The sequence below is a fragment of the Neltuma alba genome, unplaced genomic scaffold (assembly GCF_004799145.2).
Source record: "Neltuma alba isolate B1F8T4 unplaced genomic scaffold, ASM479914v2 tig00013064_pilon, whole genome shotgun sequence".
Classification (NCBI taxonomy): Eukaryota; Viridiplantae; Streptophyta; class Magnoliopsida; order Fabales; family Fabaceae; genus Neltuma; species Neltuma alba.
The window spans coordinates 138,276-162,717 of record NW_021637401.1 but is presented as its reverse complement, the minus strand read 5'-3'; the positions used below and the strand labels follow the sequence as shown (position 1 = coordinate 162,717).

Genomic DNA, 24,442 nt, shown 5'->3' with positions numbered 1-24,442 from the left:
ATGCATGAATTGGGAATTGGTGAGAGTTTTTGATAGTTACTACCACGTGGTAAGGCCTCCATTAATGCATGATGGTTGACTCAGTACGTCCCCTATAGTGAGGGATAGGCCTTTTGGCTCCCTACGTCCCCCAGAGTGAGGGATAGACCTTTTTTGGGCTCTTTACGTCCCCCATAGTGAGGGATAGGCCGGCTTTGACTCCTGAAAATCCCCCAAAGTGAGGGATATGGTTGATGGGATTGCATCATTGCACTTGCATAACTTGTTGTGGCTATCTTGTTATCATATTACTTGTGAACTGCCCTACTTGACACCTCACGAGCACCTATTTAGTAGTACCTTGAATTGGAAAGGTTGGTTACTGGGACTCCGTCTCACCCCGTGGTTTACAATGTTTTCAGGTGAAGTTTCTAGGCGTGCGCCTTCGGGAAGAGACGCAGAGGCTTGAGCTTGGTTAGCTTTAGGCCTCTAGCCTTTGTATATGTATGGCTAGTATATATATTGCCACATTTAGGATCTTTTGAGATATTTTGATTGTTAATCTTATTGTAAATTGGAGAATATGTTATCTCCTCGTTTTAGTTGGCCGGAGGCCATTTCTATTGTTTTATGAAACTTTGTTACATGGTTGAAAACTAATTGGATGGGCTGATTTTGATGTATGTTGTTACCCAGGTCGGAGGCTCGGAGGCCCAGTGGACATGAATGAATGATTTTAGTTGCATGCAACCGAGTTCGAGTTTGAACCGAGTTTAAATGTTAATTCCTAAAGTTATGCAATTTCTTTCTACTATGGTAGTTTGTTTTAACAGATTTCCTTTTCTACTATAGTAGTGAATTTTACGACGAGTTGATAATGTTTTTAAGGTTAGGGGCTTTACACTGAGAGTACCTTGACTTGAGATCGTTCTAGATTTTAGTCGTTGTATCAAACTAGAGAGTGCTTCGGGAAATCATAGGAGAGAGTAACTTAGTTAACCATCCTTGAACTAGATTGTTGCATCATTCCCATGCTGGAAAAGTCTTTATTAGAAGCTGAGGGACGAGAGATCGAGTAATCCACAAACTTCAGTTTATTTTTTGATAGCAAAGCCATTTTCATGGCACAAGACTATTCGTGATAATTGGAAGTGTCAAGTGGAGGGGAAACGAGGACAAGAGCATGATTCTCGCTCGGGTGGATGTAGTAGGGGCTTTGATGGATCAATTGAACAATCAGAAGCAGTCGCCGTGGACGTTTTGAGGAGAAGAGGGCGACGAAAAAAATGAAGGACGGAGAAAACAAGAAAGGCGGAAAACTGGAGGAAAGAGAGGAAAAGGAAAAGGGGAAAAGACAATAAAGGGCTTGTGTCTGGCTTAGGATACCATGAAACTTAATATTGGGAAAGAATGAGTTAACTTTATTATTGATAAGGAGGAGTGTTTATATACAAGTGAGCTGGTGAGTCTAAGAGTGTTTACATAACAAACTATAACTACTTTTTAACAAAATAAATTATCTAACAAAATATCTCTGCTACACTTGACAGGGAGAGGGAAGAAGCTCAACACTGACTCGTCATTAGTTTTCTTCTCTCAATCAAGCCAACCAATTAAATTTAAAATGTCTTAAAAATTATCGGACAACTAAATTCCCATGCATTTTTACATGTTCATTATTATCATCGATTTTTTTTAATCGGAGATAACACAACAAATTAAAAACATGAATATCCTTTTTTTTTTCAATTCACAAATTAACTAACAAATAAAATTAGATACAAAATAAATAAAAAAAGTTATGGAGTACTGTATAATCTTAATATATAATTTTATGACTACAAAAGATCCAATTTAAACAAACAGAGTTGCTCCACAAAAATTGAAATTAGATCAATTTATAAAATTAATATCCATCATAATTTAAGAGATAATATCACTTCCTGTTTTTAATATAAAAACTACATAATTAATTTATAAATATTAAAAAAATTAATTAAATTAGTTATTTATAATAAATAAGTGTTTTCTTCCTTAAAATATTATTATTAACTATGAAAGTTAGTTAGAACAAAATCTTTTTGACACACGCAATCATATGGGACTATTCTAAAAAAATATAAAAATAAAATAAATTGATATTTTATATTTACAATCAAATTAAATCTTTAGCGTTCTTTTAGGGCAAATATATTAAAAGATACTACTCCTTCGGTCCTTAATATAGGACCCAATTCTCAAGTTGGTTTTGGTCCTAAATATAAGACCCCTTTTTTATATTTATCAATTTTTTCTAAATTACCCCTATGAATACTCCCTCAACCATAATCAAGTAAAAGAGGGAGATGGGGTATTAAGAAAAATGATTATGGTGTTTTAGGAAAAATGTCTCACTTTTCTTATAATTAACTAACTTACCTAACTTCCTTAATCTAATCAAATTAGTTAAATGGGTCTTATATTAAGGACCGGAGGAGTAACATAGTTTCAACTTTCTGCAATGTGGGAATCATAAGGAAACAAAGAGAAAGCCGTGGAGCCTTCTCAAGATATTTGGAGCAATCTGCACGGTCTTCTCTTTGATGATTCGGTCCTTAGATGGAAACACGTGTCAGTCTCACATGCCCAAGAGAACCCTGCACAGTACTGAAACAGTACACACGCGACAGGCCTCCCTTCCAGGAAAACAACGTTTTATCTTGGAAAGAAAACAACTTTTTTTTTTTTGGGGGTTACAGGAAAGAAAACAACTTTATTAGTACCATTAATTCATCATCATCGTCATATAGAGGAGAAAAAGACATAGATAAACACTTTTTGATTTACTCTTTAATTAATATCACACTTCTTCTAGTTGGTGCTTTGATTTGGAAAGGAAAACGAGAAACGGCAAGGAACTCGGAGATTATTTATTTCTTTTATATATGTGAAGCAGAGATGGTGGCAGCTCTGGCTCCTCAAAGCTGATCACATGACCAAGGATAACAAACAAAAACCCTAATTTTTGTTGTGGGAAGCTCATGTTGTTGTGCATGTAATTTAATCGATGAACAGCCGTAGGATCGAAGGAATATCATCGATCATCAACGCGGGGGCGGTGTAGATGCTTGTCTCCGGAGTATCGTGGGATCTGAATTGGTTCCTGCAATTAATATTCTCGGCTTTTGTCGTAGCTGTTGGATTGCATACATTGGTCAAGAAGACGGCCTCGAAGTACTTTGAGGTCGACGCCAATTTCGAGGGGGAGCGACCCACTGATCCAATTCCAATGCCGGGCACTCTCAAGGACGATCCTGTTTGTGTTGTCTGCGGCAACTCTGGCACTAAAAAGTGCTCGCGCTGTAAAGCCGTAAGATACTGGTGCGTCGAACAAATAGTCGTTGTGAATCATTGATTTCCTGTTATTATTGTTTCCAATGTGGTTGCGGGATTTTGATCTCTAGGGTCTTGGCAATTCAGTGGTTTTCATTGTTATGGATTTCTGTTAATTCGATGCCGCAACTTCAACGTTGACCCGTGAAGTGGGCGCGTTATATTGGTTTTTAACCTGGCAAGTTGATTTTTGCATGTGCTTATCAGCTCACAGACATGCCAACAGTCACACTGGAACTCTGGGCATAAGTCGAAATGCAAGGATGTTCATTTATCCAGTGGAAATAATTCGACTCAAGCTGGCGCAACTAATCGTAGGTCTAAAGCGTCTGCGGCTGGGGGTAAAAATTTATCTTCGATAGCATTGGTACCTGCTTCCGGCACTTCCAGTTCCAGGCCTATCAAGCATCCCAAAAGTGTAATTTTCTTTATGTGCCTTGATGGAAAATACATTGCGCTTTGCTTACCTGGCTGAATCTTGTGCGTTTTCTGGCATACTGAAATTTGAGTGTTTGACCCATTTTTTCCCCTTTTCAGGTTCTTTTTCCGTATGATGAATTTGTTAAATTTTTTAACTGGGACAAACCGGGATTTCCTCCTTGCGGATTGTTGAATTGTGGAAATAGGTTCTTTTTTGTCACAACCAAGCTTTACTATATGCGATCATTTCATTGCCATAAGAACGTTCAGTTACAAATTTGTTGTGAATCTGTGCAGCTGCTTTGCTAATGTGGTTCTCCAATGTCTCTCATTCACAAAGCCACTCGTTGCCTACTTGATGGAAAAAGGCCACCGCCAAGAATGTAATGTCATTAACAAGACTTTTTGCTTCTGATTGTTTCTGTGACTTTTCCTCATGCTCGTGTTTGTAACTACTTTTTCAGGCAGTTTTAATGGTTGGTGCTTTCTATGCGAGTTTCAAGCCCACCTTGAACGAGTAAGGCAAAGTTCACAGGCTTTTTCTCCAATGCATATACTTTCTGGCTTGCATAATATTGGTGGCGATTTTGGTTATGGAAGCCAAGAGGATGCTCATGAGTTCATGAGGTTTATTTGCTACTGCAGCTATCTCTTGACTTTCTGTAGTTAACTGCGCGTTGGCCGTGTTTAGAAGGACTCTATGTAGTTAATGATTCAAAACAGTAAAGGCTTCTGATATTCTTGTAGGTTTGCCATCGATACAATGCAATCTGTTTGCCTTGATGAATTTGGGGGAGAAAGAGCTGTACCTTCTAACGTTCAAGAGACAACCCTAATTCAGCACATTTTTGGTGGTCACCTTCAATCTCAGGTTATGCTTCTGATCAGTAAGAAAATCAGCATTATTATGTTGATTGAATACCTTGTTACTGCTTTTGGTGTGCTCAATGAAAATTAGAGACTAAATAATCACTTTGATAGATAATTGATTAAATTGAAGATGCTCTGGTTCTCTCTGAACTCTCACGTGCACATGACGGAGTTCAGAAGAGTATCAGAGACTTGATATTCCAGTAGAATTAGCTTTAGGTGGACATATATGTGGTTTCAGATGTCTTAATCCTTTTCAGGCGAGGACAAATGTTGTTTATGTTGAAATGATCCTTGGTGGGAGAAATTGGCGCAGAGTCTGTGTCAGCATGGTGATTAAGCTGCACATTTTATGTCAAACTTTACAAACGAGTTAGAAGGCACTCTACTTATTTTTTAAGCTAACAATGTTCTGGAAAGAATTGCACTGATATTGTGAAAGATAATGTTTTTCTGCATTCTGGCTGGGTTGTCATTTGGGTAAAATACAAGTTGCGATGGAATCTGGCTTTGTGAGCTTTTTGAGTTATGGTTTTCTTGTAGATCCATGATTTTGCCTTTTGGACTGCTTAAATCTTTCACTCCTTTTGTCTTTGCTGCCAAATTCATTTCTGTTATTTTGCTTCTGACATGGATGTCGCTGTGAATCCAACTTTTTTTCTTTTGGGGGAAAACAGGTTATTTGCACACAGTGTGATAAGGTTTCGAATCAGTATGAAAATATGATGGACTTAACAGTTGAAATTCACGGTGATGCTGCCTCCCTGGAGGAATGTTTAGACCAGTTTACTGTCAAGGAGTGGCTTCATGGGGAAAACATGTATAAATGCGATGGGTAAGGTTGCCTTCCTTTTGAGAAGATACTGATGCCTTTAAAATGGTTGGCTATCTTGTGATGAAATGTTTACTTTGTTTCAACTGTTGTTGATGACATCAGCAACATAGAAACCATTTTCCCCCTTTGCTTTAAGTTGATGGTCATTATTAGGTTGGACATTTAATCTTTCTGGGGTTTCCTTTGGGAAGGCTAGCCACTCTCTCTTTGTTAACTCAAAAGGGGGTTCTCTACTGGGAAAAGGTTGCAGTGAACTGTGAACCATTGATAATTACTGCTTCCTTGGACAACTCAGTAGTTTTGGGAAGTATCAAAGAAGAATGGCAGTAACACTATATATTGAAACTTATCTTGCATCTAAAAACACTACATTCCTTTTTCAAATCTGAAAAAAATTTCCTTGGGGAATAAAAGAAGAAATATGGGAAACAAATGCAAATTACTGAAAAGATGAGGATAATTTCATAAGCAAAGATGCAAAGAAATAACATAACAAAAGCAAACAACTTCAAGATATTACCTCATTAATTATTTTCTATATCTGTTGGGAGGCTGTTTTAAAAGAGGCCATGGATTGAACACCAAAGAGAGGCCAAATAATCAGAAGCAGTGGCAAAGATAGTGTAGTTCATTTATTGAATAACTGAGGGTTGCTGATGTTATTGGACCTTGAGACTCTTTGGAACTTAGCATGGTCCTGTCCCTTACAAGTCTCGCTCGTTTTTGCAGGTGTAATGACTATGTTAAGGCATGGAAACGTCTAACAGTGAAAAGTGCTCCAAATATTCTCACAATTGCCTTGAAAAGATTTCAGGTTTGAGCAATTTGATCAGGATGTCTTACTAGCTTGTTATTAGGTGCTCTAAATTAGTTAGAAATGAGTTATTAAGATTTGTGGTACTTCTGTCCCCTGCCAAAACATGCATGCAATGTGTGGATGTATGGGGTTAGCCTTGTGATTATGAGTGATAATCTTAATGTTGTGCGAATAGCCGAATACGTTTTTTCTCCCTAGAGAAATAAGAGTTTGAATATGTTTTGGACTGCACCTTGTGCAACACCCCCCCCCCCCAAAAAAAAAAAAAAAATTGCCACCCCCTTGGGGCATGCAGAATAAGGTTATTATTTAGTGTTGTGCATGTGCAGAGTGGGAGATTTGGAAAACTCAACAAGAGAATAACCTTCCCCGAGACTTTAAACCTCAGTCCCTACATGAGTGAAGCAGGAGATGGATCTGATGTCTATAAGCTATATGCTGTTGTAGTTCATCTTGATATGCTGAATGCCTCGTTTTTTGGTCATTATATCTGCTACATCAAGGGTTTTCGCGGAAATTGGTATAGGATTGATGACTGCAAAGTAAGTTTTCTCTTTCTTCGCTTGCAACTTCATATTTTCATCTTTAATCTCCATGTACAGTGCATAACTTTTTAGTTTCAGCGTTCTCATTTGGTTTGCCATTTTCTCAGGTTGTGCGCGTAGAATTGGAGGAGGTACTTTCTCAGGGAGCATACATGCTGTTATACAGCAGGTACCGATGTGATTGTGTATAGGCTAAGGCTCTCTCTCTTTCTCTTTCTAAAATCCATACTGGCAGAGGCTCACTTATATTGTGACTGCCTTTAGCTAGCTTTTCTTGAGAAAGAAAGCATTAGCCCGTGTTTTAATTTGCATGGATTGTTTGAGATAGGGTGTTTACATGTAATTCATGTGCTTGATATGCATGGAGGACATAAGGGGCAGGGGCATGTAGCTTTTCGGACTGTAATTTTGGATAAACAATTCTCTGATTGAAGCTACAGGTTTTAGTTTGTATTTTGGACAGGATCAGTGCCCGGCCTTCTGGCCTTCAAACTAGTGAGTCTTTACGGATGCCAGAAGAGCAAAGAGATGAAGTGGAAGTGAAGCCTGGTTTAACTGAGCAACCAGAAAGCATCTCAAGTATGGAGACTGTGACTTGCAGTAGCAGTTCAAAGGTTTTGCCATCAGATATTAGTTCAGATTTGAAGGCTTCTGCCTCCGATAATGATTCCTTGACTGGAAAGAATTCTATGGATGTGGACACGGTTGATGTTGAGTCAACTTCTGATTTTGTTAGTGATGCTTCTGGAAGTGCTGTTGAATCACCGCATGTGCTTGCTTCTCGAGCTGTCAAAGATTTGGAGAGCATAGATACGGTCCAAACAAATCCATGTTCATCTCCCTTAAGAGAGACTTCAGGCTGCATCGAAGAGCAAGGTGACACTCATACAGGCAATTCTGATCCTTCTCCAGGTTTGCCAAACGGCTTTTCTTGCTTTGATAAGAATTCTTATTCTTTAACGGATCATCGAAACGGGGGAGACTCGGGGGGATTGGAGGATGTTAAATTCAAATCAAGCTATGGGAATGGATATTCCAGTGCAAGCGAGAACGGGATCCCAGTTGAGGAGGGTGGTACGAAATTTTCTGGCATTAGTTCGTTACCCACTGAAACATCCTCGGCTAAGATGCATCAGTTGAAGCGAGGATCGCCGCTCTGCAGTTCTTAAACTGCAAATATCAGGAGGAAATAAATTAACAGTAACGTAGGTATAGTTAAATTTGTTATTTGTTAATATCATTTGATCATTATCCCATCATCGGGAAGAGGTGGTGGGCTGGGAAATTATTTTTATCTGGGGTTTCATTATTTGCAGGAACCTTGGATCCTATTGCAACATTTTTAGATGGACTCTCTAATTTGATTATAGTGACAGTATAGAACTCTTCATGATATCCCCAACGTTCTGCCTCCTCTAATTTTGCAATAAGAAAGCTCGTTTCTTTTTCCCTGTTTTTGTTACGCGACAAGGTAATCTTGTTCTCATGTGTTCCTTTGTCCCCCACATGTTCTCTCATGATTGGTCTCTGTACTTCATTCTACAGAAGACAAAGGACGCCAGCTTATGCTTATCTCTTTGCTGTTGTTTTCGGTGAAATTAAAAGTTATATTTTTAATCCTGATGAAATGTGTAAAAAATTTAAAGAATAAAAAACGTGACATAAAGTCAGTCTGACTAGATGTAATTGTGGATCTTTATAATTTATTTTTAAAGGAAAACATCCTATTAATAGTAAGATTTAACTTAGATTTCATGCATAACTGTCGAAACTACGCTTCCTATTTAAAGCCTTGGATAAATAAATTAATAAATTTGATTTGACCTGGCTGATTATAAGGTTAGATTTCACTGAAACCGTGTCGGAGGAATTTATAAATCCATGTCAATGAGCGGATTGAATAAAGCGGAAGGTCAAAATAATGTTGGATGCCTACCCTTTGCTGAATTTCTACGATGTGGCTTAATATTTATATCGATGACCAAAGGCGTCATCTTCTGGGCGTTGTATTATGCTGGCGTTTTTCATTCCCGGGGGGGGGGGGGGGGGGGGAAGTAAGGCGAACTGCTTCATTGGCTTTTTTTTTTTGGGGCCACAGAACTACCTTATTGATTAATCCCATGTGATTTTATTCGTGTTTTTAATAAATTTACTGACCTTGATAACTACACCGTGCATACTAGTCTCGCGTGGCATATAATTCTTTTCAAATTTTTACTTTTAAATAAAACACATATGTTAAACAGTATTATTTTTGTCCTTAATACAAGAGTTTGTTTGGTTTTTATTTTAATCTTAAATATAAGATCCTAAGTTATTTTGTTTTTTGTATTTATTTATTTTTTTAAGATAATATTTTTAATATGGCAGTTTTAGCCAATATACTTGATAAGTAGGAAAAATAATATTTACTTATTGTGAATAACTAATATAACTAATTTTTTTAATTTACTCAAATTAATTAATTAATTTTATATTAAGAATTGGGGTTAGTATATATCTTTATTTTTTGCCAACTAAATAGCATATATATCAGGCAAAAGAAAAGGTCAAATAGATAATTTACAGAATTGGAGTTTGTGTGGAAAAAAAAAAAGTAAACCCATTAAAATAAATAAATAATTTACAGAAGAAACACGGGGGCGTGACGTGAGCATTCAAATATATTTTATATTTTAAAAAGTTTAAAATAAAAAGTTGGGAAAATTTCACTGTGGGACCGCACAAGACAATTAATCTCAAAAAGCCCCCAAAACTTTCTGAAATCTCACTGCAGGACCAAGGGGCCAATTTGATATTAATTCCACAAACGAAATGACGCCACTACCCTTAGCATCAGGTGAACCAGTCCACATGTGAACGGACTGATTCCACGTGTGAATATATGTATTTATTCTGCAAATTGGCTAGTTCCCCTTGCAAATGCGCTCTCCCGCACTTGTTTCCTCACGAACGCATGCATCAGGTGAACCAGTCCACATGTGAACGGACTAATTCCACATGTAAATATATGTATTTATTCTGCAAATTAGCTAGTTCCCCTTACAAATGCGTTCTCCCGCACTTGTTTCCTCACGGACGGATGCATCAGGTGAACCAGTCCACATGTGAACGGACTGATTTCACGTGTGAATATATGTATTTCATCTGCAAATTAGCTAGTTTCCCTTGCAAATGGGCTTTCCCGCACTTGTTCCCTCACGAACGCATTCATCAGGTGAACCAGTCCACATGGGAACGGACTGATTCCACGTGTGAACATATGTATTTATTTTGCAAATTGGCTAGTTCCCCTTGCAAATGCACTCTCCCGCACTTGTTCCCTTCTACTAGGGGCAGTATCGTCATTTCGTTTGTGGAATTAATATCAGATTGGCCCTTTGGTCCTGCAGTGAAGTTTCAGAAAGTTTTGGAGGCTCTTTGAGATTAATTGTCTTGTGCGGTCCTACAGTGAAATTTTCCCTAAAAAGTTTGAGCAACTGACATGACACCACATTACCTGAGGCACGAGCTACAGGATGACATGAAGCCATGGCTGTGTGCACAGTGTTATTTCTGTTCACAACCATGGCCTAAAGGAGCTTCTTATGGGGGAAAAAATAATAAATAAAGGAAAAACCAAACTATGGTTGAATTGTGCATTACGTTATATTTATACTATATACTGTACCATAAAAGTGTAAAAAGTTAGCTTAAGTCTCAAATCTTTAGATGCATTTGCTGGTGAAGTTTTTTTTTGTTTTGTTTGGGGACCTTGAAGATTTGCCGGTGAACTAACCCTTATCAGAGCAATAGCTCTAGCTTCATAAATCATAAAGTACCATGCTGTAGCCGGTGAAAGAATTTTAGGTTGGTTAGTTATCAGAAACTCATCAAAGTTTTTTCTTTCTTCCGCCTTGAAACTCATCAAAGTTGAAACATCAAAAACTGCTTTTAGATTATCCGTCAAATTACCATAAAGGTAAACAAGTCGCCGTCAGTAATTAGAGGAGTGAATGAACAGGAAAAAAGGGTTTATTCGGATTCGCAATGGAGGAAAAGCAAAAGGGCCAAAAGCCGGGCCGTTTTGAGAAAAGATGGGAAGCCTCATGTGCGAAACTCACTGGGAGGAGCCTGGCTGGGTTTTGGGCGTATGACTTGGGAGCATCATCCACAAAGCGAGCACACGAGGCGGAGCAAAAGCAAAAGAAAGAAGGAGGGAGCTTAATTAGCGGCTTTTTGGCTCTTCACCAATATTTTAATCCTAAGCCAAATGGGGTTTATGCTTGGCTTGTGGATGGGACTTTGGAGCATTGACTTTTAGTTGGTGAAGGCTGTGGGGTGTTGCAGAAGCAAAAGACAAAGATTCCTCAACGAGGAAGAGCTTGCTTTTGCTTTGGGAGGGTCAGACTCAGCTAGCCACACACAAAAATGACAAACCCCCCTTTGACATAGGCGAGCGACTTTGAAACTCTCTGTTACTTTCTCTTCCTTTTATGCAGTTTTGCGACGATTAAAGCGATTACATGTGCCGGCACTTGTCTCTTTGGTGTCAAACCCGAATCCAAAGCCCCAATCTTTGAGACCACACTCCAGAGTCAACCATTTCCCCTTCATTTTCCATCCGATCACTCTCATATATTCTCTCTTATATACCCACCCGTGTACCCTAGAGCTAGCTACCCACGAAGTTTCCCACCTCACTTCCTACTCGTTGTTCACCTCGCTTTCCCTTTTCCCTTTTTCCGGATCTTCTTGCCCTTCACCCAATACCCCCTTTTAAATACGACCTCGTCATAGTTACCATTCATCCTCAGCCCTATTCGTTGACGCTTGCTATTTCTCTCTCCGGGCGGCTCCTTCACTTCTATCTCAGGTGCATTTCTCTTGATTTTCTACGTTCTTCTGTATTGCTAGTTTCTGGGGTTTTCTCGTGTGAGCTTTGAACCTTCCGATCAAGTTTGTGTCTTTACCATTGTAAAATCTGATCATTCTTTCAGTTAGATGTGGTGAAAGGGTGTTTGATTTTGACTGCAATCTGTTAAAAAAAAGAGGGGGTTTGCTATGTGTGTTTAGCGTCCGATTTCAACTGAACATATAGGTGGATTTCCCTCCTTGTTGAAGGCGTCCTTGTTCTTCTCTGGGGTTTGGGGAGGATCCGGAATTTCGTTCACATCTAAAGTCCCAAGATTAACTGTTTTTGAAGAATAGAAATTCTCTCCGAGGGTTTTCTCCTTTCTGCTCTGTATCAGTTCCCTAAATCCACAGCTTTAATCACTTGTCGAGTTTGCCCCAGACATCATTTTATTTTACTTCATGGGGACTTTCTTTTATTTTGCGCTGACAAATTCCGGGTTCAATTGGAAGCATTATTTCACTTCCATTTCCCAGTTTTAAAGAAGAAAAATTGCTAACGTCCTGGTCACTTGGTTTTCGCAGTTGTCTCTGGCAACTTTCGTGTCAATGGGACTTAACAATTGGCAAGGTAAAAGGACAAGCTTGAAGAGAAAGTCACCAGAAAATGGAGACTGTCCTCTCACCAACTGCCCTTCTCTAGACGACCTTAATGAAGACCTCTTTGAAAGGGTGCTCTCATGGCTGCCAACTTCTACATTCTTCCGCCTTAGCACCGTGTGCAAAAGATGGAAATCAGCTGCAGCCTCTGCGAGTTTCAAGCTCGCCTGCTCTCAGATTCCTTCTCGGGATCCTTGGTTCTTGATGGTCGCTCCCAATCTCAACCAATCCATCGTCTTTGACTCTGCCGAAAGCTCCTGGAAAAGACTCAACAATGCTCCTCCTCTGCAGGAAGATTCTGACCAAGGTTGTATGCCAGTGGCTGCCTCAGGTGGCTTGATTTGTTACCGCGAATCATCTGGAAACTTTATTGTATGCAATCCTGTGACCGGAAGTCGTAGGCATCTTCCTCCTCCGCATTTAGCCCAACAGAATCAACCCCTTAATGCCATTGTCATGACTTCATCTATCTCCACCTACAAGATAGTGTTAGTCTTCGGTGAACTTCCATTTCTCTCTTTCATATCCTACGACTCAAACCGTGGTTGCTGGGAAGATGAGACTTCGCTGAGGAGAAAGGTTGATGACAACTCTATGGAATATGATTCAAACGATGATAATGTTGTATACTTCCTAAGTAAGGCTGGAAATGTCGTGGCAAGTAACATGCAGAGAAGCCCTTCTAAGCAATACTCATCAGTTATTACTAACAAAGATGGTGAGGATATACTCTACTTCCTAAGCTCCTCAGGGACAGTAGTAGCTTGCAATCTGACAAACAAGTGCTTCTCTGAGTATCCAAGGTTGTTGCCTGCATTCTGTGAGTACTCCATTGATGTTGTAGAGTGTAATGGTGAGATGCTGGTAGTCCTGTTGTCGGAGTTCTTGGAAAGCACGAGTCTTCGGGTGTGGAAGTACGATGAGGCCGGGCGATGCTGGCACCAGATTGCAGCCATGCCTGCAGCAATGTCTCATGAGTGGTATGGTAAGAAGGCAGATATTAACTGTGTGGGGGTGAATGATCAGATATTTGTATGCTTGAATTCTCCTGAGCTATGCACTTATGTTGTGTGTGATTTGAGGACTAAAGAATGGATTGAATTGCCAAAATGTTGCATTAAAGGCCAAGACATGGAGTTTATGTCTGCCTTCTCGTTCGAGCCCAGGATAGAGGCTTCTGTATGACACAGCAAGAACGCCTTGCCCTGCCTGCCCTTTCGATCTTTGATTGTTGTTATGCTATTGCTAGCTCATTTTTTTCATCTTCCTTGAGGTTTACATGAGTCAGTATTGAAGCAAATAGCTAGCGGAGATTTGTATGAAACTAACCCAGTGACTGATAGGTAACTGAGATCTTCGGATTATCTTCATTGATTGTTAGATGTACGTTGTTTCTGTGATTATTATTGTTAAAATTATCATTATTATTATTTATTAATTATTAATGAATGATGTCCCTGAGAATTCTTTCTCCTTTATATTTCTGGGGTTTTCCTCTGTGAACAAGTGAAGCCCACGGATCTCAATCTTTTCCTTTCATGGCAAGTCGGCTTCTGATATTGCCGCGTTTTTTACTCTGTTTGGATTGAAACGTTGAGCTATGATATGGCCGAGACAATTAGCTAAAAGCAATAAATAGAAGAGAAATATATAGTACTACCTTGGGTTATTTAGATCCTAAATACTACTTTTGGTCTTAACTATAAGAGCTGGTTGACTAAGTTGAGGAGATTAAGAAAGTAAGTTGAGTTAGTTATTTGTCCTAAATAGCTATTGTCTTTTCTAAAATATCCTTGCTAATCGAGTGTATTGACTAGAACTCTTATTATCAGAAGGGTTACTTTGAAAAAAAATGTATAAATATGAGAGACAAAGTGGATTGGGGTCTTATATTTAGGACCAAAATAAAAATCAAACAGAGTTTTATATTAAGGACCGGAGGTAGTATAAGATTTTAATCCACCTTGTTTTTCATGTTTATTTTTTTATAAAATAGTCTTTCTAATAATAGTAATTCTAACTAATAAATTTGATTTGCAAAGATATTTTATGAAAGATAACACTTATTTATTACAAATAACTAACCTCACTTGTTTTTTTAATCTACTCAAATAAGTCAACTAGCTCTTATAATTAGGAAAGAGAGATTATAGAAATGGGAGAGAATAAATAATTAAGGGTACAATTGAAAAAAATGTATTAAATGTTAATACGATCTTATAAAATAGATAAGATTGGAGGGAGTTGATCTCCTATTTTGTATTATAAAATGTGAATTGATCTCTAGGGTTTAATCTCTATTAGTATTTTTGTTTTTTAGCTTATTTAAATTGAGAATCTCTAATCCCTACATATTGTCGGTAATTATTAAAAAAAGGGTAAAATAATTGACCAGTTAAAACACCAATTTTACCTTGGATTAAAAAAAATGCAAAACACTAATTTTACCTTTTCTTCCCCTCCTATCTTTGACATTTGCTGCCTCCTAGCGGCGCCGGCTAACCATTCCAGTCTTGACGACTATTTGTCTGTTAATCCGTTTCATGGTTTAACTTAATCACTCGATTCATACCTCTGACGCAACACGTTCTTTTTTTCTTCTTTCCAATAACAGGATCTTTATACATATAACGATGAATTGTTGCTGTCTTCGATGCGGTATTAACTTTGCCTCTTACTTTATATTTTAACAATTTGTTGTCAAAACGAGGAGTTCAATATATTTTGTGAGTGGATTTAAAAGAATTAATCACAAATGAATCTGCTGGTTAAAAAAAAAATCACAAACGGATCAACATCAATATTTAATATATATATATATATATATAATATTGCCTTGAGGATACCTATGTTTTGGCGCAAATAAAAAACATCATTCATAAATTATAGGCTAAAGTATACATTTGGTCCTTGAATCCTAAAATTATTAGGATTTGATGATATTTTTTGTAACGATCATGGATGCTTTGAAAATTAAATTTAATATGTTAGCAGTTGAGAATATTTTATCAACATTTAAAATTTTAATGTCATCATTTTAAAAAAAAAAAGAATTAAAAGACTAAAAGTATACTTTTTAAGGTTAATAAATTAAATTAAAATTTTATATAAAGTTAAAAAGCTAAAAGTATACTTTAACCTAAATTATAAATGATAAGCACGGGCCTAACACCAAGTTAATCTGGAAAAAGAAAAAAAAGGCTAGGCAAATACTAGACGAAAAATAAATAATAAATCATAAATGTACCCTGCAACAGCGTGAACGAAAATAATTAGGGAGTTGCTCAGCAAATTGGAGACGACCATTCCTCTTCCTCTCTGATTGTTAGACCGGCTTGGTTTCCCCCTCGACAAGAAAATCCATTCCCAAGGATATATAAACCAACCCAAGCAGCAACGCTTCCCAGATTTCTTATCTGAGACGAGAAGAAGAAAATGGAATCGGAGGATTCGGTGAAACTGCAATTGGAGGAATTGCAGAAACATTTGGGGAAGAAGCAAAAGTTTGAGGACGCTGTGTTCTCTCTCAAATCCCTCCTTCAACAAAAATATCCATCCGCTTCTCCCTCTCTCCGCAAATCTGTATGCTTGCTTACTTTCTTTCATTTGATTTTTTTTTTTTTTTTTTTTCCCGCGTTTGTGTTGTTCGATTCAATTTGTATCACTTGTAGGTTCGCCCATTTAATTTTAACGCCGTTTCTGGTTTCGGTTCTTGTTTTTCAAATTCTCTTGTTTTTGTTAGTAATACATTAGTGAGTAACATGGACACCATTGTTGAAGGATTTAACCGCGTAATTAACTTTGATGTGGGCAGTTTTATACGGCTATATGCCGAGTTGCTACTGTATTGAAGACCAGGTATACCGCACCGGGTTTCTGGAATGCTGGGCTGGGGCTTTTTGAGCAGGCTGAATTGCTTGTTTCTGATCCATCTGAGAAGGAACACTTGAAGGGTTGCATTTCTCAGGCGAGGGGAGAGTTGCATCTAGAGGATAATCCGACACAAGCTTCACAACCAGCTCAGAATCCTGTGAATGGAGGTGACCCTCTTTTACATTCTGTAAAGGTTTGAAATAATTTAACTTCTTTCTTTCCCTGAGATGGTATCATGTTTTGTGTGGATTTAGGGTATCTTTTTGAGGGACACCTTACTGTGGATCCCGAGCCTCCTCAGCCTCAATGGCTTGTGCAGTCAAACCTCTTGACAACAGCTGGTACACTTTTTTCTGCTGAATCATCTCAAGGTTTAGCGGCAGATGATCCTTCACGGGAAAATGCTGCAAATATGCTTCAGGATCTTCTGAATAGATTAGAAGATGCCGTGCCACTGGTATTCATCCCAAATCTTCTCTGTTTCTGTTTGCCGTTGACTACTTGGCTCCAATTCTATTCTCAGATGTCAACGTGGCTTTCAATTTCTAGATTCAGTTTCCTTAGACAAATAAATTGCATGTTGTGGGGCTTATTGATTGTTCAGATTTGGAGCTTAAGCAAGACAAACCATGCTGCCTTGATTTAAGATCAATGAGAAGTAATTTATAGCTCAACTCGGAAAACAAGTGATTTAAGTTGACTATGAAGAGGTTGCCCATTACAGCCCCCATAATTCCGTTCTACTTGTTCCTGAGTAAAGCCAACCTACACTTGAGATTGTTCACCCAAGTATTTCTTCCAGATTGATTAAGGAACCACCATAAGCAACCTACTTATCTGCTAATGTCATTTTACCCTATTCATGGTGTTGCTCATTGTCTCTGTCCTTTAAGAGCATTTATGTCAAAGAATAGATTTAGATACGGTCACTTGTATGTTTACTATTAAGTTTTCATTCGAAAGATAACTACCGTTTTATGATTTTTCTAATTAAAACATTTCAAGCATATAGTTTGCTTAGGGAATTAAATACTTGTCTGTGAAAACCATACACTTGTCATGTTATTTTTGAAAATTTTAGCAATTGTCTTTCGATCAGAGAACCCAGTTAATTTATTACTCAATTCAAATCACTTGGTTTGTGTTACCTGTTTTTGTTTCTATTACTCATAAAAGGCAGCTCTATAATTACACTTTGCATTGCTTCATCAAAGGGCTAATCTAACAGAACCTATCAATTTGTGTATTGGATTACAAATCGAGAGGAATTGCAGATATCGTATGAAAACACTAAACATCACTATATGTCTTCTTGTTTAGATGCTGAGTGATGGTCCAGCGCCTCCAAAAGTCCCTCCTGCTAGCAAAGAAGTTGTGGCAAAACTTCCGGTCATTACTCTTACAGGGGAAATCCTGGCTAAGTTGGGGAAAGATGCCGAGTGTGCAATTTGCAAGGAAAACTTGGCTTTAAATGACAAAATGCAGGAGTTGCCATGCAAGCACACTTTCCACCCACCTTGTCTGAAGCCATGGCTGGTATATTTGGGAACTTGCCCTGATATGTTGGGAACAATTTGGAAGAACATGCAATTTTTGGTCTCCCTTTTTAATAACATTTTGTCTTTGTTAAAAATATCGTCTCTATGTTGCAGGACGAGCATAATTCATGCCCTATTTGTCGGTATGAGCTGCAAACTGATGACCATGCCTATGAGAGCTGGAAAGAACGCGAGAAGGAAGCAGAAGAAGAGAGAAAGGGTGCTGAAAATGCCGTTCGTGGTGGCGAATATATGTATGTTTAGATGGTTATCTATTCCTTGTATTGTCAGCAATTTTTATGAACTACTACATGTGAATTGTTCATTATTGAAGATAGAGTAATACCCTTTCAAGTTTCTCAGGTGTTTACTTATTGTTGGCTGTTTTTTGATATCCTGTGCCCATTTGATTATACTTCGACTGGATATTGATGCTATATACCGAAGTTGATAGGGACTTCACCATGAATGCCTGTGTTTTTGGTCCTAACCAATTGCTCGAGTCGTGATTTACATTTGATAGGGAGAGAGGTTCTACTCCAGGTCCGGTATCGTATAGGCGTGGAAAGAGTAGGCGAGGAGGTTTGGTAGGGCCCGTAACTCCGAGCACATGGGCTTTTCTTTTAGGGAAAATTTCACTGTAGGACCGCACAAGACAATTAATCTCAAAGAGCCCCCAAAACTTTCTGAAATCTCACTGCAGGACCAAGGGACCAATCTGATATTAATTTCACAAGCGAAATGACGCCACTACCCTTAGCATCAGGTGAACCAGTCCACATGTGAACGGACTGATTCCACGTGTGAATATATGTATTTCTTCTGCAAATTGGCTAGTTCCCCTTGCAAATGCGATCTCCCGCACTTGTTCTCTCACGGACATATGATTCAGGTGAACCAGTCAACATGTGAACGGACTGATTCCACGTGTGAATATATGTATTTATTCTGTAAATTGGCTAGTTCCCCTTGCAAATGCGATCTCCCGCACTTGTTCCTTCACAAACCCATGCTTCAGCTGAACCAGTCCACATGTAAACGAACTAATTCCACATGTGAATATATGTATTTCTTTTGCAAATTGGCTAGTTCCCCTTGCAAATGCGCTCTCCCGCACTTGTTCCCTCAAGGAAATAAGTTTCTATTAGGGGCAGTGGCGTCATTTCATTTGTGGAATTAATATCAGATTGGCCCCTTGGTCCTGGAGTGAGATTTCAGAAAGTTTTGGGGGCTTTTTGAGATTAATTATCTTCTGCGGTCCTACAGTGAAATTCTCCCTTTCTTTTATTTACTCCAAGCAGCTTTGATGCAAATCTTAAAGAAGGCTGAGTTATCCTCTCTTCATATAGCTGATAGGTGGTAATACTCTTTCCTTCTAGATTTGGTTCAGTTAGATTACGACTTTTCAGGATAATAATCTTCAATATATAACTCGTAGAACATGGATAAATCACATAGCAATCAAGGACGCTGACAACAAAAAATAAATAAGGACTCAAGTATCAACCATTCTAATAATGACGCCGCCCCACTAGACGAGTTCTGGCACATCTCAGATGAACAACTATACTTACAAGTAAAATTACTCGTTTTCTCAGGAAAATACAAATCACGAGGGAAAAAAAATACAAGCGCAATACTTCATAGGACAAACGAGTTAATTTGACGTACCGAGCACCATCTTTATACAAACAAGCAACTTTGAAGCGTAGCTGATCCGACGATAAATTTCAACCCATCAAATCCAGCGGCGCGGCCTTCTCAATACAAACATTGCCTCAATAAAGAATAATTTCAATCTAATAAAGCATGAAGAACATATTTGAAGCTCACCAATACACTTCCAGTCTTTTAAGCTCGGTACTAAAGAAGATACAAATCACAATAACTTATAATAACCAATGGCAACCACTCTTGACATCCACGTTCACATTGCTTGAGAAAAATACTAAAGCACTTCTCAACTGACCAACGTGGGTGTGCAAGGTGATTATATAAAATTGGATGCTGTCTGTGTCCCCTCAGAAACCAAAGTGATCAGGCCTGCATGACAATCCTGTTCATAGATAGAAAATCACATGACCACAACCAACACTTTCTGTGAATACTGGAGCTAACACTGAGCCACCAAGAACCTTTATCCTAATATCGAGCATTGATCAACTACCCAGCCTTCCTCTGCTCTGCCTGTTTGAAGGCCTTTGTGCACTATGAGTTAATTCATGAGGCTCAAAATTTCTATCTCTTCCAGTTGCAGGTCCCATTGCATCATTCCTACGACCTCTTCGGTTTGGTTTCTTCATATGACGGTGAGATCTGGATCCATTAGACCTCTTTTCCTCAAAGACCAACGGCTGGATCCCCTGCAGATCAGGCTCTGGAACATATCCTATAGGCCGTTTGGAAGCATCCATCCTTCTAAATGTGATAGATATCCTAATAAATATTAGAAAAAAATTGGATTTGAGTCAAATCAACATGAAAAACATAGAGGGACAGCAGCAGGAGAAATACAATTTCATTAAGTACCTTTTCGAAGAAACTGCAGGCACACAATGCTTAGCTACATCAGCTCCATTTCCATTCAACACAAGTACAGATCTGGAGGGAAAATGCTACTATCAGATTTTTGCTTCTCCATTGTAACCATCACTTGATTGAAAAATCAATGCCAAATCTTTGGCCAAGTTACTATATTTGAAAAATTAATTACATAAAGTACAAGAAATAAATACTGACTGAATACTTACCCCGCAGGCAGGGGAATGGCAACTGAACCATCAAATTCCCCAGCACCGACAACCTTTAAGTTGGATCCAAAGACTATATTGCACTCACTAAGAAATGATACAGTGCAAAATGGTCGAACGAAATCATGATTGTCTATGTGCGGAGGTATACAGTCGCCTTCTTCATAAATATTAACAATGCAACTATCAGGCACACAAGTAGGAGGAAGTACATGCCACCTGATCAACCTTCGGATGATGACCTTGAAAAGGTCAGGAATAGGATCTACCATCACATTCTGAAGAATGCCAGGTGGGTTACCATCTTTATCCTGCAAGCAGAATGTGAGAAAGTAAGAGTTCCATCTCCCCCATCAAACTAATCAGCGATCATAATGGGGCTACTCAGGTATTAAAGTTACTCTATTTCCAGAAAGAATGCGTAAAAGATTTGTGAAGGAGGCATAAGAAATAGACTAACTGTTGCATAATTGTAACAGCACCCAAATTGGATAGTTTGGCGTCCCTTGCCTCTCATCCACTTTTGAGGAGCTGTATACGTCCGACCTGCAAGAGTTTAAAAGAATGAACAACATAGTCCCTCTGCAATAATACCTCCTATTACACCTAATAATCAATGGAGTACAGCCAACTGAGGAAAAAGAGAACTGTTTTTCTTTCCATTCTTTTGGATGGTAGTTAACACAGGCAACCCATGATTTCAATATGAATATATCCATAACTCTAAACAAAGGATCATTGATTAGTTCCCAACTCATTGACCACGCTGAGTTGTTGGGAACCCTAAAATTCCAGAAAAAAAGAGAATTACATCTACATGATTTACTACTTATCATTGAGATAATGAACATTATCTGCAACTGAAAATTATATCCGGGTTTCTTCACGATTCTTCACCTCACTCTGAACACATATTTCAATTATCAGAATTTTGCTCTCGTGACAGAATTATAAGATAGGAAGTATGGGGTGTTAACTTTATTTATAGCTAGAAAAGACTGCAAAAGATACATTCATAGGACAAAGAATGTATTTTGACAGAATCCACACTGAACACATATTTCAATTATCAGAATTTTGCTCTCGTGGCAGAATTATCCAATAGCAAGTATGAAGTGTTAACTTTATTTATAGCTAGAAAAGACTGCAAAAGATACATTCATAGGACAAAGAATGTATTTTGACAGAATCCACACTCTTTTACAATAACAAAATTATTCCCCAAAACGTACAAATATTTAGCCTGCTTCAGAAAAAAAACCTGCAATACCCATCCCATTGGGAATTCCATCAATTACTTGTCTATCAAAAAAATAATTTAATTAGCTAATCTTCTTACATTATTAATTAAAGATATTCTATAAAAAGCATCTATGTAACTACAATTATATGACCAATCATATATGAGATTTCTTATTTTATCTGCAACAATCTTTTTAGATTCACAACCACCGCAATCTTAGAGTACAAAAGTGTAATCTTTAAACCTTAAATGAACATGTCAGTTCAGCTCCCAGAAATACCTTTACGAACTTAGTCCTACCAGAATCTTGAGGATTTTCAGTCTTATTTTGATTTGTTTGTGATGTCGTGGTCACGAATTGCTATCTCATAAACTTATAGGATCTGAGCCAATAAGTAGTAGAGGAGTAATCATGCCACAGACATGACAATAGAATAAAATGCAAAACAAAATAAGGATGCTTTTAATGATATGCAGTCTTAATCACATCACTACTAATAACATGCAATGGGAAATACAGCTATGATGATAGATCATCAAATTCATGCGAGTACTTTTGGTCATCTAATAGCTTATCTTCATTTCTTTGTTTTCTCCCTGTGAAAGTCATCTGATGGTTAATCTGCATAATCGTCTACTCATCCATTGCGCACTATAACACTAAGAGTGATTTGATTATACCCTACAATTTAACATTAACCAAGTTCAAGACTACCGACTGTAAAGTTTCAAATATGTTAGAAATGAAGACAAGAGAAGTGATTTCAACTAATCTTGTAATGCATCCGTGTGTTTCCTTTCACATATGTAAAATCAGATGATAAAGGCAGCAGTAATTCCTGCAGTTAGCAGAGTAGAAGACAACTAAATATAGGGAGTCCTTCTGTGTCAAGCTAGAAAAAAAAATCCAAAACCATCGCCAGGAGAAGAACAATATAGCCGGCATATTCAAGTCAAGGCCTAGGCATCCACATTGAAATTGGCTTTCTGCTATTGCTGTTTTTTAACAGTGACCTGTGTAATTAAGGCTAAACAGTTATCTGTTCACTATAAATTTTAGACAATGACATATATTAGCATAAATTTCATAGGTCATGCTAACAAAATAAATGGTGCGATATACTAGCATGTTGAGACAACAAACCTTTCAGTTCTCCCTTTTTTCCCATCTCTTGCAGTGAAGCAACATGATTGACTATCCTTTTCTGTTCAGCAGCACTAAAAATACCCGTATGGAGTTCAAGCCCTTCAAGTATGTTGACAAGTTTTCCATTAACCCTCTCAAAGCACATATAGTCCTTCTCACGCCGGACATTCATAAACCTAAGGTACTCTCGCTGCTCCCAAGACAACTTAGGCTTCTCGGGAACTTTTGTTGTAGTTCCATCCGAAGAACTTGCATTGGCCGGCAACTCGTTATGCTCTTCTTCAGCAAACTCATCCTCCTGCGCCATGTCCGCCCAAGACATACGAGGGCTCGGGGTCTCCAATAAAGGGGATTCGTAATTGACTTCACTCACTGGTTCAGACCACCCAGATGCTTCACCCGAATAACTCGCTTCTGCCCCATCTTTCCAACTCCCAAGAGAATTATTATCGTCATGATCGTCACCCGTCTCATGCGATTGCGTATTATTAGCAACAGAAGCATTCGAATCGTCTTCAAATTGCTCTCTGGGAGCATCACCATGAGGCTCTACAAGATTATAAAGGGAGAAACGTTTCCATCAGTAAACTACCAACACTTTTTAGCGCATGCAGAATATAGTTACCAAAGAAATAACAAGCAAAGAATCTGCCAAGGTCCATAATTGCTTTTCAATTATTACGCTTAAATATAACAAGCAACGCCACGAGAAGAGACCAAGAGCCGATAAAAAACAAAAAAAGAAAAGTAAAGCAGTTTACCGGGGTCAATGGAACGGATGCGGTCAGAAAGAATTGCAGAACAGCGACCGCAGAGATCTTTGGAGAGAAAGGGAAGCCATGTTGCGAAGAACTCGGAGGCGATTCGCAGCTCGGAAGGCTGGTAATTGAGAAGGAATGGGTCATCGGATCTGGAACGCTGCCCGTCCATGGCCCAGTCGACTGAGATGCCGGAACCGGATTCCGCTCCTGGTTCGCCTGCGAAACAGTGGTAAGAAAGCACAACACGCCCAGATCACTCCGCTTTCCAGTTTCAGTTCTATTCTTTATCTCGTTAATTCTAAACAATGTATGGCCATATATATACAGGGGGAGCCGGGGGATTTTTTTGTTAGTCCTCCTTTTTTCAGTATTCCTACAAAACTACTACGACCTAAACAACCATGCTACTACTTTTATTTCATCAATAAAAAAAAGTTTCAATTATTTAATATTTTTATAACAGTGCAATACTGTTAAGATAAAAAAAATTACGCTATTTGTAAATCATTCATTAGAGCTCATAATTAGACTATATTTAATTTTTTTTTATAAAATGTTGGCAAAAAATCATAAAATAATAATTTGAATCTTGCAGCATAGGTCATGTGACATGAGCTTTTCAAGCTTGTGTGTTAAGATATGCAAATCACCAATAGATTATATTCGTTAGTTTTTAAATATAAGACTTATTTTATAATGTAAATTAGATTATAATATGAATAGTATATTTAAAATCGCAGAAGTAGATACTAGATTTGTTGGTGATATTACGGTCAGTCAAAATTGCCAGTGCAATTAC

At 38.2% G+C, this 24,442-nt stretch overlaps 4 protein-coding genes across 6 annotated transcripts; 3 read left to right on the top strand and 1 right to left on the bottom strand.

The window, feature by feature from the left end:
- Positions 1-2,773: 2,773 nt before the first annotated feature.
- LOC114734047 (ubiquitin carboxyl-terminal hydrolase 18) lies at positions 2,774-8,300 on the top strand. 2 transcript variants are annotated; one of them, XM_028921540.1, is made up of 12 exons: positions 2,774-3,339; positions 3,559-3,769; positions 3,889-3,977; positions 4,069-4,154; positions 4,236-4,398; positions 4,519-4,642; positions 5,319-5,476; positions 6,206-6,290; positions 6,623-6,835; positions 6,946-7,007; positions 7,302-8,043; positions 8,155-8,300. In XM_028921540.1, exons 1-11 carry the CDS (start codon positions 3,083-3,085, stop codon positions 8,005-8,007), a joined length of 2,154 nt encoding a protein of 717 aa, XP_028777373.1. In that variant the 5' UTR covers positions 2,774-3,082; the 3' UTR covers positions 8,008-8,043; positions 8,155-8,300. The 2 variants fall into 2 exon arrangements, with proteins under 2 accessions (XP_028777373.1, XP_028777372.1); XM_028921539.1 differs by having other exon boundaries at positions 2,775-3,339; positions 7,302-8,300.
- On the top strand, positions 7,860-18,116 carry LOC114734051 (E3 ubiquitin-protein ligase AIP2-like). The gene is made up of 6 exons (XM_028921546.1): positions 7,860-7,889; positions 15,712-15,913; positions 16,146-16,371; positions 16,459-16,661; positions 17,525-17,740; positions 17,857-18,116. Exons 2-6 carry the CDS (start codon positions 15,767-15,769, stop codon positions 18,004-18,006), a joined length of 942 nt encoding a protein of 313 aa, XP_028777379.1. The 5' UTR covers positions 7,860-7,889; positions 15,712-15,766; the 3' UTR covers positions 18,007-18,116.
- LOC114734050 (F-box only protein 13-like) lies at positions 11,039-13,809 on the top strand. The gene is made up of 2 exons (XM_028921545.1): positions 11,039-11,693; positions 12,257-13,809. Exon 2 carries the CDS (start codon positions 12,281-12,283, stop codon positions 13,514-13,516), a length of 1,236 nt encoding a protein of 411 aa, XP_028777378.1. The 5' UTR covers positions 11,039-11,693; positions 12,257-12,280; the 3' UTR covers positions 13,517-13,809.
- A 1,110-nt stretch (positions 18,117-19,226) lies between the features above and the next one.
- On the bottom strand, positions 19,227-23,920 carry LOC114734048 (RNA demethylase ALKBH9B-like). Of its 2 annotated transcripts, XR_003739129.1 has the most exons (7): positions 23,644-23,920; positions 22,880-23,431; positions 20,953-21,038; positions 20,493-20,803; positions 20,272-20,343; positions 19,576-20,178; positions 19,227-19,499 (listed from the first exon to the last, which is right to left on the bottom strand). XR_003739129.1 is itself a non-coding variant. In XM_028921541.1 (6 exons), the coding sequence occupies exons 1-6, from the start codon at positions 23,810-23,812 to the stop codon at positions 19,902-19,904; spliced, it is 1,467 nt and encodes a 488-aa protein (XP_028777374.1). In that variant the 5' UTR covers positions 23,813-23,920; the 3' UTR covers positions 19,516-19,901. The 2 variants fall into 2 exon arrangements, 1 of the variants encoding a protein (XP_028777374.1); XM_028921541.1 differs by lacking the exon at positions 19,227-19,499 and having other exon boundaries at positions 19,516-20,178.
- Between the last annotated feature and the right edge of the window lie 522 nt (positions 23,921-24,442).

Bases quoted from the DNA above. Each gene is read 5' to 3' on its own strand.
- LOC114734047 (XM_028921540.1), top strand. From the start codon at position 3,083: ATGCTTGTCTCCGGAGTATCGTGGGATCTGAATTGGTTCCTGCAATTA. The intron at 3,978-4,068 runs GTTCTTTTTTGT...GAATCTGTGCAG, and splicing joins TTGTTGAATTGTGGAAATAG to CTGCTTTGCTAATGTGGTTC. The intron at 6,291-6,622 runs GTTTGAGCAATT...GTGCATGTGCAG, and splicing joins TTGCCTTGAAAAGATTTCAG to AGTGGGAGATTTGGAAAACT.
- LOC114734050 (XM_028921545.1), top strand. From the start codon at position 12,281: ATGGGACTTAACAATTGGCAAGGTAAAAGGACAAGCTTGAAGAGAAAG.
- LOC114734051 (XM_028921546.1), top strand. From the start codon at position 15,767: ATGGAATCGGAGGATTCGGTGAAACTGCAATTGGAGGAATTGCAGAAA. The intron at 15,914-16,145 runs GTATGCTTGCTT...TGATGTGGGCAG, and splicing joins CTCCCTCTCTCCGCAAATCT to TTTTATACGGCTATATGCCG. The intron at 17,741-17,856 runs GTATATTTGGGA...TCTATGTTGCAG, and splicing joins CTTGTCTGAAGCCATGGCTG to GACGAGCATAATTCATGCCC.
- LOC114734048 (XM_028921541.1), bottom strand. From the start codon at position 23,812: ATGGACGGGCAGCGTTCCAGATCCGATGACCCATTCCTTCTCAATTAC. The intron at 21,039-22,879 runs GTTTGTTGTCTC...AAACTCTTGCAG, and splicing joins AAAAAAGGGAGAACTGAAAG to GTCGGACGTATACAGCTCCT. The intron at 20,804-20,952 runs GTTAGTCTATTT...TTCTGCTTGCAG, and splicing joins GCTGTTACAATTATGCAACA to GATAAAGATGGTAACCCACC.